General features: G+C 38.2%; 2 protein-coding genes across 5 annotated transcripts in view; one reads left to right on the top strand and one right to left on the bottom strand.

The window, feature by feature from the left end:
• The window catches only part of TRAPPC13 (trafficking protein particle complex subunit 13), a 40532-nt gene extending 38752 nt beyond the window's left edge, over positions 1–1780 (top strand). For all 4 annotated transcript variants that reach the window (XM_077773565.1, XM_077773564.1, XM_077773563.1 and 1 more), the window contains one exon: positions 72–1780. In XM_077773565.1, coding sequence (XP_077629691.1) covers positions 72–179 — 108 coding nt within the window. In that variant the 3' untranslated portion in view covers positions 180–1780. The remainder of the gene's footprint in view (positions 1–71) is intronic.
• Positions 1781–4445: 2665 nt separating this feature from the next.
• SGTB (small glutamine rich tetratricopeptide repeat co-chaperone beta) overlaps positions 4446–14059 on the bottom strand; it is a 42708-nt gene continuing 33094 nt past the window's right edge. The window contains exons 6-10 of the mRNA XM_077773566.1: positions 11004–11142; positions 10837–10899; positions 7545–7582; positions 7236–7319; positions 4446–5985 (exon numbers count right to left, since the gene is read on the bottom strand). Of these exons, the coding sequence (XP_077629692.1) occupies positions 5874–5985; positions 7236–7319; positions 7545–7582; positions 10837–10899; positions 11004–11142 (436 nt within the window). The 3' untranslated portion in view covers positions 4446–5873. The remainder of the gene's footprint in view (positions 5986–7235; positions 7320–7544; positions 7583–10836; positions 10900–11003; positions 11143–14059) is intronic.

Here is a 14059-nt window from a genome sequence, read left to right as displayed (position 1 = left end):
ACTCTTTCCATTTTTTTCCCTCTGGTAACACCAATGAATGAAAATTTACACAAGTATCTTTCTCTCAATAGAGTGTCTCCGGCTTAAGACTAACTGACACGTTCTTAAAGAGAACATACGAATATGATGACATCGCACAGGTCTGTGTGGTATCTTCGGCCATCAAAGTGGAGAGCTGAAGAAAATTTCCAGTGTTCTGCTTTTCATTGAGTTTAACAGAACTTTCTGGATTTCTGTCACCTTTGTGAAATGATCAAGTCTACAACAAAAATATCTATTATTTAAATTTCTTTCCTGCAAAAGTTAAAATATTAAATACTTGTTTTGAAAAGAACCATCTACTGATTTTATCTTATGAGCTGTATTCTAAAAGAACATTTGTACATTTTCTTTACACATCCTATTTCATTTCTTTTCTAGATAACTGTTGGACTTTGTTCTCCAAAAGCTCTGTATTTGAGGCCATTTGCCTGTAGCAAGTATCAGGAAAGGGGGTCAGCAAACATTTTGTGTAAAGGGCCAGGTACTAAATATTTGTCTTTTCAGGGAATGTGGTTTCTATTCAAAATATTCAGCTCTGGGAGAACAGCCAGTAGGTAAAAAGAGCAGAGCAGTATTTACAAAAACAGGCAGCTGGCCAGATTTGGCCAGCAGGCTGTAGTTTGCTGACCTTGATCTAGAAGATAGAATTGTTTCTTAAAACTTTAGATTCTTAAAATACTTTATTAAAAACTTTTCAATTAGTCCATTTTTTCACTAACTCCTCAGTCAGCAGAAAAAGTTGAAAACAACTAGAATAAAAATAATAATAATAAATAAAACAACTAGAGTAGTCCTCATGTATAACCTTATATTGTTTTCTAAGTTACTATATTTGTATGTATCTGTGTTTCTATGTATATATAAACACATACAAATTTCAGTTACTAACAGCAGATCAGAATTGGTTTCGTTTCTTGGATTGTTGACTACTCTGTTAACTTGTAACTAAGAAACCTGGTTATTTTCTAATTCAAAGCCAAAAATTCCTGTTTTTTTTTTCATATTGAAAAACAAGCGACTTATTTTCATAAGATACATTTAAAGGATTTCTACCTTCTGATACTTGATTTTGAACTCTAAATCATGCATTACTGCTACAAAATTGTCTATCTCTATATGTAATCACACTGATTTACTTATGTCAGGAACAAAACAGTGAGAAAGTTAATACTGTCAACAATTTTGAGAAGCTCCTGGGTGGCTCAGTTGGTTAGGCATCCAACTTCAGCTCAGGTCATGATCTCATGGCGTGTGAGTTTGAGCCCCATGTTCGGCTCTGTGCTGACAGCTCAGAGCCTGGAGCCTACTTCTGATTCTGTGTTTCCCTCTCTGCTCCTCTCCAACTTGTGCTCTCTCTTTCTCTCAAAAATAAATAAAAACATTTAAAAAAAAGATTGTAAACAACTTTGCAACATGAATATAGTAAGTTTGAATATTTTGTAAGGAAAACAAGCTTATGCTGTTAAATACTTATTTTGGTAAGTTGAAATTCAAGAATGTATGTAGAATTGCATAACTGTTAGAGTGCATTAAGCCAAATACAAAAATTTGTTTTTTTAAATGCATAATTATTTATTGCCATGACAAATTATTTGGTCCAAAGTGAAAGCTATATTCAGAATGAGATTTGCCCCTTAAATTGCACTAATAATGAAATCTGTGCAAAATAAAGTGCAAGCAATGTAAAGTTGAAGTCTGTCTTCCAGAATAAGATTAAATGATAAGACTTTATAGCCACTGCACTGTGTATTTTGATTGCTTTTCAAGTGTCTTCTCATGATTGAACCTTCTGTTTCATTGTTCCAGATTTAAAAATAGCACATAATGGTCTCTTGGAATCTGCTATATAATTTGATCTAATTATAAACTCTCTTTTTATGATACACATTGTCCATCCCTTAAGTCAAGGTTAAGATAATGTTATCTTAGAAAGGATCTGTTTAAACCATATTATAAATTAGATAAACAGTTTGATACATTAAATGAAAATATCATTTGCATAAAAAGGAACTTTTAGGTTTTACATAGCATCATAACAGCTATAACTACAATAATGAAATGTGGTTAATGGAAGCCAGTCATTCCTAAGTGGAATGAATATAGATTCAATGTCCTGTTGTTCCATACCAGCCAGTATAGTACTTGGGGCATTCCTTATAACTTTAAGAGGAGCTAGAACAATACAACTGCACCAAACTTTCTTGAAATAATTTGCAATGTAGTGATTCCAAAGTAATGAAGGTATCTGAAGAGCAAAAATGACTTAAATAAAATGGAAATCCAAGTAAGTGGACTGATACCTAGACTGAATTTGTCATACGTGGTGTATCAGCCAAGAAACATACCAGACAATGAGAAAGAATGAAACCTGGCCATTTGTAGCAATGTGGATGGAACTCGAAGGTATTATCCTAAGTGAAATAAATAGGCAGAGAAAGACAGATAACCATATGCTTTCACTCATATGCAGAACAGGAGAAACTTAACAGAGGACCATGGGGGAGGGGAAGGGGAAAAAATAGTTAAGGAGAGGGAGGGAGGCAAACCATAAGAAACTGTTAAATACTGAGAACAAACTGAGGGTTGATGGGGGTGGGGGAGAGGGGAAAAGGGGTGATGGGCATGGAGGAGGGCACTGTTGGGATTAGCACTGGGTGTTATATGGAAACCAACTTGACAATAAACTATAATAAAAAAATAAATATTTTTTAAATTAAAAAATCTAACAACAAAAAAACAGACCAGAAAGTTGAAATGGAAGAAATATACCAGCTCTTCATGTAAAAGAATGACTACAGATATTAGCAAATCAAGACATTGTTTTAAAATGGTTTTCCTTAACAGTGTGGAGGTTCCTCAGGAAACTGACAATAGAACTCCCCTATGACCCAGCAATAGCACTGCTAGGAATTTACCCAAGGGATACAGAAATGCTGATGCATAGGAGCACATGTACCCCAATGTTCATAGCAGCACTCTCCACAATAGCTAAAACATGGAAAGAGCCTAAGTGTCCATCCACGGACGAATGGATCAAGAAGATGTGGTTTATCTATACGATGGAATACTACATGGCAATGAGAAACATGAAATCTGGATGGACCTTGAGGGTGTTATGCTGAGCGAAGTAAGTCAGGCAGAGAAGGACAAATATATGTTTGCACGTATAGGAGGATTAGGAGGAACTTAACTGAGGAACAAGGGGGAGAAGAAGGGGGGAAATGGTGGGGGAAAGGGAGAGAGGCAAACCATGAGAGACTCTTGAATGCTGACAAAAACTGAGGACTGATGGATGGGGGGGGGAGGGGGGATGGGCATGGAGGAGGGCACTTGTGGGGATGAGCACTGGATGTTATGTGGAAACTAACTGACAATAAACTATTTGTAAAAAAATAAAGTAAAATGGTTTTCCTTATACCTTTGTCTGATTTTGGTATCAAAGTAATAGTAATAAGTAAATAAAATAAGTTGGAAGTGGTTTTCTCTTTTTCTATTTCCTGAAAGAGATCATGTAGAATTGATAGTATTGCTTCCATTAAGTGTTTGGCAGAATTTACCCTTAGAATCATCTGGGCCTATAGCTTGCTCTGCTGGGAGATATCCATTTCTTCACTGTACTTGGGTAGCTTTTAACTTAGAGGGAATTTGTGTGTTTCATGTACCTTGTCCAATATATGAGACGTTGGTCACTGTATTCTCTGATTACCTTTTCAAGTCTGAATGGCTGCAGGGACACCCCTCTTTCACTTCTGGTACTGTGGATTTGTGTTTTCTTAATATTCCTAGTCAATCACCTAAAGGCTTACCAGTCTTACTGATCTAAAAGCATTGTAATATACTTAAGATAGTTTTGCTAGAAACTTTTTTCTTACCACTGGATAGAGTAGCTAAGTTTTGTTGTTTTTTTTTTAATTAAGTAAGCTCTACGCCCAACATGGCGCTTGAGATCAAGAGTTGCATGCTCTAGGGACTCAGCCAGCCAAGTACCCCAAGAGTAGCAAATTTTTAATTGTGGATCAACTTTCACTTTTCTTTTCAACACAGTCCTAACTTTCATGTGAATAGTTAGTTCTTCATTCTGTATTACACTTGAACACTCCGAGATGAATTTAACCTCATGAAAAATAAAGTTGGTTTAAATGGAAAACAGGATATTGAATTCAGAGGGCCTAAAATTTAAGTCCTGCTCTTCTCTGGCCAGACTATAGATTCCTATGGGTTTTCCCTGTAAGCTGACCACAGGCAGTGAGGTATTTGCTGGTCTGAGGAGAAATCTCTAACTTACTGTTACTCTAAATTAGAGTCCTTAGACCTACATCAGAACCACGTAGTAGTTTGCTGTTTAAAATGGTGATTCCAAGGCCTTACTATCGGACCTATTAAATACAAATTGAAAGTGTGGCTCGGGAACTGCATTTTTAATTAATTCTTACAGTGAAATTATAGAACCACTGTTCTGATCTCACAAGGGGAAAGAAAGGAAGAGTTGATTTTTAACCTTGTAGATACCACATTATTAGTCTTTTGAGGAGATCAGTTATAGTAAGGCCCTCATCATCATGAGTATTAGGGGCTTAATCTTACATTTCTTAATTTTTCAGTTTTCTCTCACAACACTTGTTCATCCAACTTAACCAATTTCCATCATTAACAAAAGAAATTCTAGTGAAAATAGTCTCCACTGTAGTTAGAGTCATGCCATTAATACTTAATGTCATATCTCTTCATTAACTACTATGATCTGATTTCAATAAAACATTTTAAGTCCCCTGTTATGTTTACATTATATCAAATTAAGATGAAGCATAATAGCAACATGCCAAGCCAAATTATAGCAAAAGTTTATATGAACAAGCAGCATTAGTGATAGAAGCTTTTTATAATCCATCAAATAATTAGTTTTTAAGAAATCATTATTTATAGGCACATAATTAAATGCCACTTAGAAAATCCTTAACTTGAGGACCAAACCGCTGGCTTATTTAAATGTAAATATATTTAAGAGTTTCCATGGTAAGGTCACCATTGGGGAAATTGTGCTAAGTTAAATTGAATAGTTATACAATGGACCTAACCAGTACCATTAAGGATTTCTAAATGTATTTTATTATGTACTTAGAGTAATTGGCCATGCTAATGTTATCAAGACCAAACTGCAGGCAAGATTAATTAAGAACTATGCAAAAAACCTGAACATCCTACCTTTACCTTCTGTACTTTCACAGCATCTATTTCTCATTGCAAAACAACCCTTGCACCAAATGCTGCTTCCCACCAGCTCTTCTTACACCAAATGCTGCTTCCCACCAGCTCTTCTTATTCCTTGTTCCCCATCAGAACAAGCAGCATTAAGGACAGAACTGGCCCCTGTGATACATATTCAGTACCGATAGCACTATCAGAGCTAAAACTAGGCAACAAATTTCTTCTCTGCAGACATGCTGTTCAGTGGCCAGTACATTTCTCCTAAATCAGCATGAGAAACCTAGGTCATCTCCATCTTTCAGGAAAGTTTGCTTACGGGAACTTGGAGCTAAAAAACTTGCCAATACACAGCCCTACTATTCAATAAATAGACTCTCCTATTAGGTCTAATATACAAATATGATGATGAAGATTTGATTTGAAAATGGAACCCTGTTCAGTACTATACTGGCACTCAACAGGGATACTGAGCATTTGTTTAAAAGGAGTCATGTTATGTTCAAGTCTGTTTATGATAAACCTATCATCTAGACTGATTCTTTAGGTGTCTTTGTTTTGGCCACTATCTACAGCAAACATTTAAGAGCCATAATCATTTGTGCTCCAGGCCAGGGTCCCTGGTCAAGTCAGGAATGTTCTTCAGTACTGCTGCTGAATGATCTGCTCCGGATGTGATTTCTAAGTTGCTCTATAAGTTCAGGATTCTGTTGCTGTATCTGCTGAGCAAACTGCTGTCCCCTGTAGTAAAGAGGCAAAGTGGTATGAATTAGGGAATTTCCAGTCACATAATATGCATGCAAAAAGAACTACAGAGGATGTGGGTATTACTCAGAGGGAACTTTTTCTATAAAAACAAGTTTTAGAATCACGACTTTAGTCTCTTCAAGTTTACCAATGCCTCCATATAGCATTATTATGGCACAGTGTTCTTTCTAAGGAACAAAACGCCCACACTAAAAAGTGACTTCCTGAAATGCATGAAATCCACACCACAAACAAGCTAAGGCATGAAAAGTACATGCTTTCATTGTATGTGCTCAAATACGAGGCAAGGAATTTCTCTTGTCATCAGGTATGATGGGTGTCACACCCATTCTGGTCACCTATATATCAACTAAGAGAACTGATTTTTATGAAGGCAAAGAAACAATACAAATTCCTGACTGTGTCACCCTCAATGACGTATCACTATAATGAGGCCACTTAAAGATCACTGTAAAAATGCATTATTGTAAGTGGGGTAACATGCTTGCGATCAAAAAAGGAAATGGTATTTGTGTCATTTAAAATTTCCAGTGACAATATGACACAGATTCAAAAATCAACTAAAATGGCAGAGTATTTGGGGGCACCTGGTGACAGAGTCAGTTAAGCATCCAACTCTTGATTTCAGCTCAGGTCATGATCTCATGGTTTGGGAAATCGAGCCCCATGCTGGGCTCTGTGCTGACAAAGCAAGCCTGCTTGAGATTCTCTCTCTCTCCACTCCTCCCCCACTCACATGCTTGCTCCGTCTCTCTCAAAATAAACATTAAAAAAAAAGTATCTTAAGCAACTTGGGTGGAAAGTGCAGGTAGTGTGCTCAAGTAATGAGAAGATACAAAGAGTTTCTTTAGTGATGACATGCACTGAAAAAGTTCAAATGAAATAGTTTCCTACATTGTCAGGATATGAATACATGTAATACATGATTTTTGAATATACATAATTAATAAATTAATACATTCTTTAAACAGATATTTGACTTTCATCTACATGCTTGAGTAGCTATTCAAATCTGCCGAAAAACTTTTTCATGGATCCAGAGCTTCAGACTGAACTTCAGCCTGAGGATTACAATTTATAAACTTCTTTAGATTGAATAACTCATGGAAACACTGATGCTAACAGTAAATGAACATTTTAAAAAGAAGACCCTGGTCCTCTCACTTTAGAGGCAAGCTGTAAAACATAAACATTTTTACTATTTGTATGTAAATAACACTTACGCTTGGATGAGGCTAGACAGGTCAGTTAGGCCTCCAACTCCAGCAGCAGGTCCCCCGATGGCATTTGTCATCATTCCCGACATTCTAGAATAGGCAAGAGATCAATCACTAGGATTGGCATATATTCTTAACAAACAGGAGACTAAGGAGAAATCAGCTAAATATACCCACCCTGTGTAGGAAATCAGGTCAAATGTGCATGGCTATAAGTTCTAATTGGCATTCATCTATCACTTATCACTTATTTTTGAGCTGATGTGCTCAAATTAGGAGCTTGGCAGGGGAAGTGGAAAGGGAAAATATACTTACAGCTGCTGAACTTGAGGATTCTGCATTAAACTTGCTGCCTGGAATTGAAAAGAGGCATTTCCCATTAAAGGCAGTTAATATATATGGGTCTTTAACAAAGACTTGGGGAGGAAAAATAAAAAGAATGAAAGTGAAACCATGTATATACTAACATTTTTTACAGTTTTAGCATACTCAAAAGAGTGGGAATGTAAAAAAAATAAAAAGAGGAAGTACTAGGATTGAAAATTTATTGCAAAGATAAAGAGATTACAAACACTATAATGAACTAAGCAGTTTACTTACTACTACCAATCAGATCAATAAAGCCAACAGGAAAAATAAACACTTTATGGTTAGGGGCGCCTGGGGGGCTCAGTCGGTCAAGCATCCAACTTCAGCTCAGGTCATGATCTCACAGTTCGTGGGTTCAAGCCCTGCGTCGGGCTCTGTGCTGACGGCTCAGAGCCTGGAGCCTGCTTCAGATTCTGTGTCTCCCTCTCTCTCTGACCCTCTCCTGTTCATGCTGTCTGTCTCTCTCTCAGAAATAAATAAAAACATTAAAAAAGTTTTTCAAATACATAAAAGTATGGTTAAAGAATCTTCTACCCTTGAGGGTCTCCTTCAAAAGAGGACTCTCGGAGATGCAACCTTGTTCCATGGGGTTCAGTAATCCTTCCTGTGCTTACAGTGGGAGGCGAATTCCATGTATTCATACATTCACTTGTAAAACTTTCTATTTTGAAAGCATAAAAAAAATTGGCCTCAAATCTGTTCCATCAACAATGTTCATGTAAAATTTAAAAGGAGTCTAAATCTTTGTAGACAGCGTCTTTTCATTCACTGACCCTAAACAAAGTGTTGGGAGAAGCCATCACTTGCTCTCATTGCCATAAAGAGAATTGATTGACTTGCTTGCAAATAATTCAATAATTCTCCTCAAGTTTCAAGATTGGTGTTTCTGGTGCCAGCACATGAGTGCTATGGACATTACACGGGAAAAGCAGGATTTATGAGCTATAAATATAAAGCATTTTGTTTCACAATCTTTGTTTGTTTGTTTGAGAGAGAGAGAGAAAGAGCACAAGTAGGGGAAGGGTGCAGAGAAAGGGAAAGTGAGATTCCCAAGTTTGATGTGGGGCTCAAACTCATGAACCATGAGATCCTGACCTGAGCCGAAATCAAGAATCGGACACTTAACTGAATGAGACAGCCAGCTAACCCTTTCACAATCCCTTTAATCTGATTCTGCAAAAGCAGTTCGCCCTCCTCTAGATTCTGGGACTTAGAAGAAATACAGAGCAGATCCTAAGGCTTTTCTGGCCACTTTCAACTACAGAGTCCTCTAATCGCTCTCAGGCAGAAAGTGAACTCCGGTTGAGGAATTTACTTCTTGCTCACTGTAATAACCAAATACATAAAACTTCATTTACAGGCAAAAAGTTTCGCCTCCCAAGCATGGGCCTACTAGACGTGGGTCAGTTGCCTGCTCTTTTCTCACCACAATGCCTCTATGCCTCTTCCTACTTGTTAGGCAAGAGTCCTGGCCTTCTAGGAAAGGAGTCACAGGTGCAGGCAAGCTCTTTGATGACTGGTACTAGCTCAGTGGTTCTGCACTCGTGCTCGGTGGACGTGCAAGTTGTTTAAAACTACTCTGGTTCTCTCTCGGGGCACTTCTGAGGTCCTGCAGAAACTTTCCCCACCCCCACCACTCTGGGCATTCCTCATCCATCTTCTGGGAAAGGTAATTTACTTTCTGGGTGGACACCATGACTTTCCCTTTAGTCCCAGGCTCTTCTCTCAAGGCTCTGTGTTGGAGGCCTTTCTGGGCAGATTTACACAGGACTATCTTATGATCACATGCGCTCACCTTGGTCCACAGGAAACACATCTCCTGTCCACTGGCTTCAGTACAGTTACTTCCTAAACCACACAGTGTTCTTTAGCTGACAGGTCAGACCCCAGTCTACTGTCTTCCAAACAGGGGCCATCTAGAAAGCTCTCTCAGAAGGCCAGAAAAGCCTTTTCTCTGTGGGCTGGAGATCAGCCCTTTACTTCCGCCATACGTGAAAAACGGCTCTGTAACTTCAATAGCTTTCTCCAAAAATCTTTACTCTCTATCAATTTGACTTTGTACAAGTCACACAAAATGTGTTTAACCCGCACCTTTTGCAACACTTCACTTTGGCGCACAGCACCCTGAAGGCTAAGCCAAATGCGAAACTAAAAGAAGTCCATTTTCACATCCTGCTATAAGAGCATAACCTGATGCCTGCAAAAGGGTAACAATGCTCAAAAATGTCACAAAACCTACAAAGAGACATACCGTTGCTGGCATGTAAACAGGAAGACCAACTTAAATTTGATGGGCTCAATCCTGAGACTTGAGGAGAGTTACTGAATTATTTGTGAGTCCGTCAAATAATTCTCTCTTTAGTAATAAAAGCAAGTGGTGGTTTTCCCAACACCTCATTTAGGGTGAGTGATTCAAAAATTAACTATTGTCTACAAAGATTTCAACTACCAATTGTTACAAATCTACTAAATGTTCAAAAGACTTCTTTACCTCACTGGGAATGAGCCATCCATGCATTTCAATTCAAATGAAGATTTTTGTGGATGCATTACATTTTCGGAAGGAACCAAAGATGAATACAAGTAGTACCACCACCGTCCAAGGGCATGGCATGTGGTGGAATGAATGATTCTCAGCCAGGAATATTCCAGATTACCCAGGTAACATTCCTGACCCATGAAATCAGAGTTTCTACCTTTTGGACCAGCGCATGTATGTTTTTAAAAAGATCCATGAGTGGTTTTGTTGTTTTGAAGGATGAAGTACACACATATGAGAATTATACTAAAAGTTCAAATAAACTCTTACGAAAGAAGGAAGCAGACCCTGCTGAGAGGAGAGCTTAGGGAAACACCACAGCCAAACACCTCAGATCAGACCTCAATTAGGGATCTCCCTAAGGACACTTTCATGTAAAAGAGTTGCTTTTCATTTTTTGTAGATTTGCAGACCCCTTCACCAGTCAGATGAAAAATATGGTTCTCTCATAGAAAAATGTATATATATACATATACACAAATTTTCAGGGAGTCCATGGGTTTCCTAAAGTCCCTCCATGGCTTTCTCATAAAGAGGTCCATAAGCAGGTTAAAAACCTGAGCCAGAGTGTTATGCGACCAGTCTACTGCCACTACCCCCACCACCATGACAAAAGCTCCCACGTTTGTTTCTTAAAGCTTGGGAACCATATAACTCTATGGTAAACAGCCAGCAGAGCAGAAAAGGAAATATACTCACCATACTAATGAAGGCTGGATTATTTATTAAGCTAGCCATGTCAAAGCTCAATCCAGTTCCTGTCTGTAAAACAATTGTATTTGAGAATTATTCTAACCACTAAAATTTGGTTATAATAAATTGTGAATGAGAGAAAATACTTCCCTCATTTGGCATTAATAACTTACAGGACTGGATACCTCTCTTAACTTCTGTTCTGCTATTTTCAGATTTGACTTGTAAGAATCATTTTCAGGGTCAAGATCTAATGCCTTCTGATAACTTGTAACTGCTTCTTCAAATTTATTTATGGCAGTGAGGGCCAGTCTGAAAAGAATAAAATGTAAGATATCATTAAAGAACATCATGACATCACAAACATACATCTGCCTCTGTATTCAGTGTGAATCCAGACTAAATTTATTCACTGTACTATGAGTCACAGGAATATTACTAAAATTCCTTCTAATTCCAAGATTCATAAGTCTGGAGTTTCTCCATTCTGCTTGCTGACCAACGTGGCTGTCCTATGAATCATGAATTGAATGTTAGAAATGACCCTTACCTACCCTTCCAATTTTAAGCCCAATATGTGAAGTAATTTGCCTTACGAATGATAAAGCTCCACAAAGGTGAGAGCTGACGAACAATCTTGTGGCCATTTTAATTCCATGATGCTAAAAGAACTCTGAACTAGATTTGTGCTTCCTTATGTCCCACTTTCTTCTTTCTTCCTAGCAGGGACACTGAGCCACAGTAAAGACCAATCTGCCATTAAAAAAAATAAAAATATAAATAGGCTATGAGGCATCAGCAAGCTACTCCTGAACAAGACATGTTTATTGTCAAGTAAATAAAATGTACACCCTTTACAACTCAACACGTATCTGTGCCAGGCACAGATCAAGGAGTTAATCATTAAATTTTTATGTTTTCCTCTATCTCGTTAGAATTTATCAGACAATTACTTCAGAACTATACCATAATGGTATATATGGAGAGACAGTACTGAGGTTTTTTATTTGTTCTAGGTTCATTTTTAACAAATAACTCCAATTCTTTCTTGGATGACTTGCCTCCCAGACTTCTTTTTTTTTTAATTTTTTTAAATGTTTTTTTTTTTAATTTTTAATGTTTTATTTATTTCTGAGAGAGAGAGAGAGAGAGACAGCGTGAGCAGGGGAGGGTCAGAGAGAGAAGAAGCCACAGAATCGGAAGCAGGCTCTGAGCTGTCAGCACAGAGCCCGACACGGGGCTCGAACCCACGAGCTGTGAGATCATGACCTGAGCCGAAGTTGACACTCAACTGACTGAGCCACCCAGGCGCCCCTTAAATGTCTTATTTATTTCTGAGAGAGAGAGACAGACAGACAGACAGACAGGCAGACAGCGTAAGCAGGGGAGGGTCAGAGAGGGAGGGAGATACAGAATCTGAAACAGGCTCCAGGCTCTGAGCGAGCTGTCAGCACAGAGCCCAAGGCAGGGCTCGAACCCATGAACCGTAAGATCATGACCTGAGCTGAAGTTGGACGCTTAACCAACTGAGCCACCCAGGTGCCCCCCAGACTTCTGATCTAGACAGAAAACAGTGCCGAACCACAGGAAAGTTTTCAGAACCTAATTTGTTTTCTACTAGTCAACCATGAAAGATATTTCATCAGAGTCCTCACTTAACCAATAGTCAATAAGTATTTATTGAAACCCTACTGCATACCAGAGCCTACTTTATAGTTCACAATGAGAAAGGTAAAGTCTGAGTTTAAGAAAATTTCATCCTCCCTGGGAAGATAAGCAATAAGCACACACAAAAAATAGCAATATTAAGGAGACTGAATAGGGGAGCTGCTTGAAGACAGCCACACTAAAAAGACTTGAGTGATGAGAAGAAGGCAGTCACATGAAAATGAGAGGAGCATCTAATGAGAAGATAAGACAAACACAATGGCCCTGAAAAGGCTTAAGGAAAGGGACAAAAGCTGATGAGGAGGAAGCACAGAAAATATAGTGCGGAAAGAGATGACATCCTGGAATAATCAGGTGCCAGATCATATATGACCATGGTTTGGAGTCTGGGTTTTATTCTGGTTGCAGTGGAACGACAGATCTGATCTACATTTTAGAACGTTCACCCTGGCTTTTCTGCAGATGGACACAGGTGGGGGTGGAATGGTAGCAGGGGGACCAGTTACGAAGCCACTGCAGTAGCCTATATAAGAGGTGGTAATTTTGACTAGGGCTACAAACAAGAGAGCATTCAAGGCTTGAACTCAAGACATACAGTACTGGATGTGGAACCCAGGAATGACAGGACTTGCTGATAGATTAGTTGTGTCAGGTGTAATAAGAATGAAGAATGACTCCTGGGCTTTTGACCTCAGCACTGGGTATAGGTGAATCATGGTACCATTTACTAAGATGGGAAAGATTTAAGAAGGGAACAAAAGTTCTTCTGGGGACAAGTTAAGCTTTAAATGCCTATTCAACATCTAGGTGGAGGTTAACAGTAGTTGACTATCTGAGTATGGAGTTCAGACATGTAACTTAAGAGCTCCATCAACATATAAAGTTGAGTCTCATTAATAACAGTAGTTATATTCTATAAAGTCACCACAAGCACGAAATTAGTAAATAATGAATAACTCCTTCTAGAGGAAATACAAGGTTGGGCTCCTCTGAGCTTCTGATCACAACATTTTCATTAATAGGTCAAAATATAATCTTATTTTACATGTGTTTTTTTTTTTTAAAAATCTTATTTAATACCTATTACAGACTCATTAGCAATGAACTAACAGACAACCACACTAACTCATTTCTGATCGAGAATTATCTAACATATATATTTTCTTCGTAAGGCACATTCTAGCCTTCTTGTGCTTAGGAACACTAGACAACACTTCAGCCTACATTTCATGGCCACTGTAAACAGGGAAATCAACCACAAAAGGCAAAAATGCAAAATGAAAAAAAAAAAAACAAAAAAAACACAGCACTAAAACAACTGTGAAAAAGACACTCGTTTACAGCATAAAAGCTAAAACAAAAAGGCAGAGCATCGCCTCATCGGACCTCTATGGAGAACTGGCATGATAGACGTGTGACTCAAATTTTTCACCCTTCTGTGAATGAACACCAAAGCGTAGTGAGTACTGATATGGGAGGTGCAAACAAATTGCAGCATGTAGGCAAATCCAGGAATAATGAGTACTGACTGAAGATAGAATTTAAAACCATGGGACAGGAT

This window comes from Crocuta crocuta, unplaced genomic scaffold (assembly GCF_008692635.1).
Source record: "Crocuta crocuta isolate KB4526 unplaced genomic scaffold, BGI_CrCroc_1.0 scaffold383, whole genome shotgun sequence".
Lineage (NCBI taxonomy): Eukaryota > Metazoa > Chordata > Mammalia > Carnivora > Hyaenidae > Crocuta > Crocuta crocuta.
Note: the sequence above shows the minus strand (reverse complement) of the source record. Positions and strands in the feature narration are given on the sequence as shown.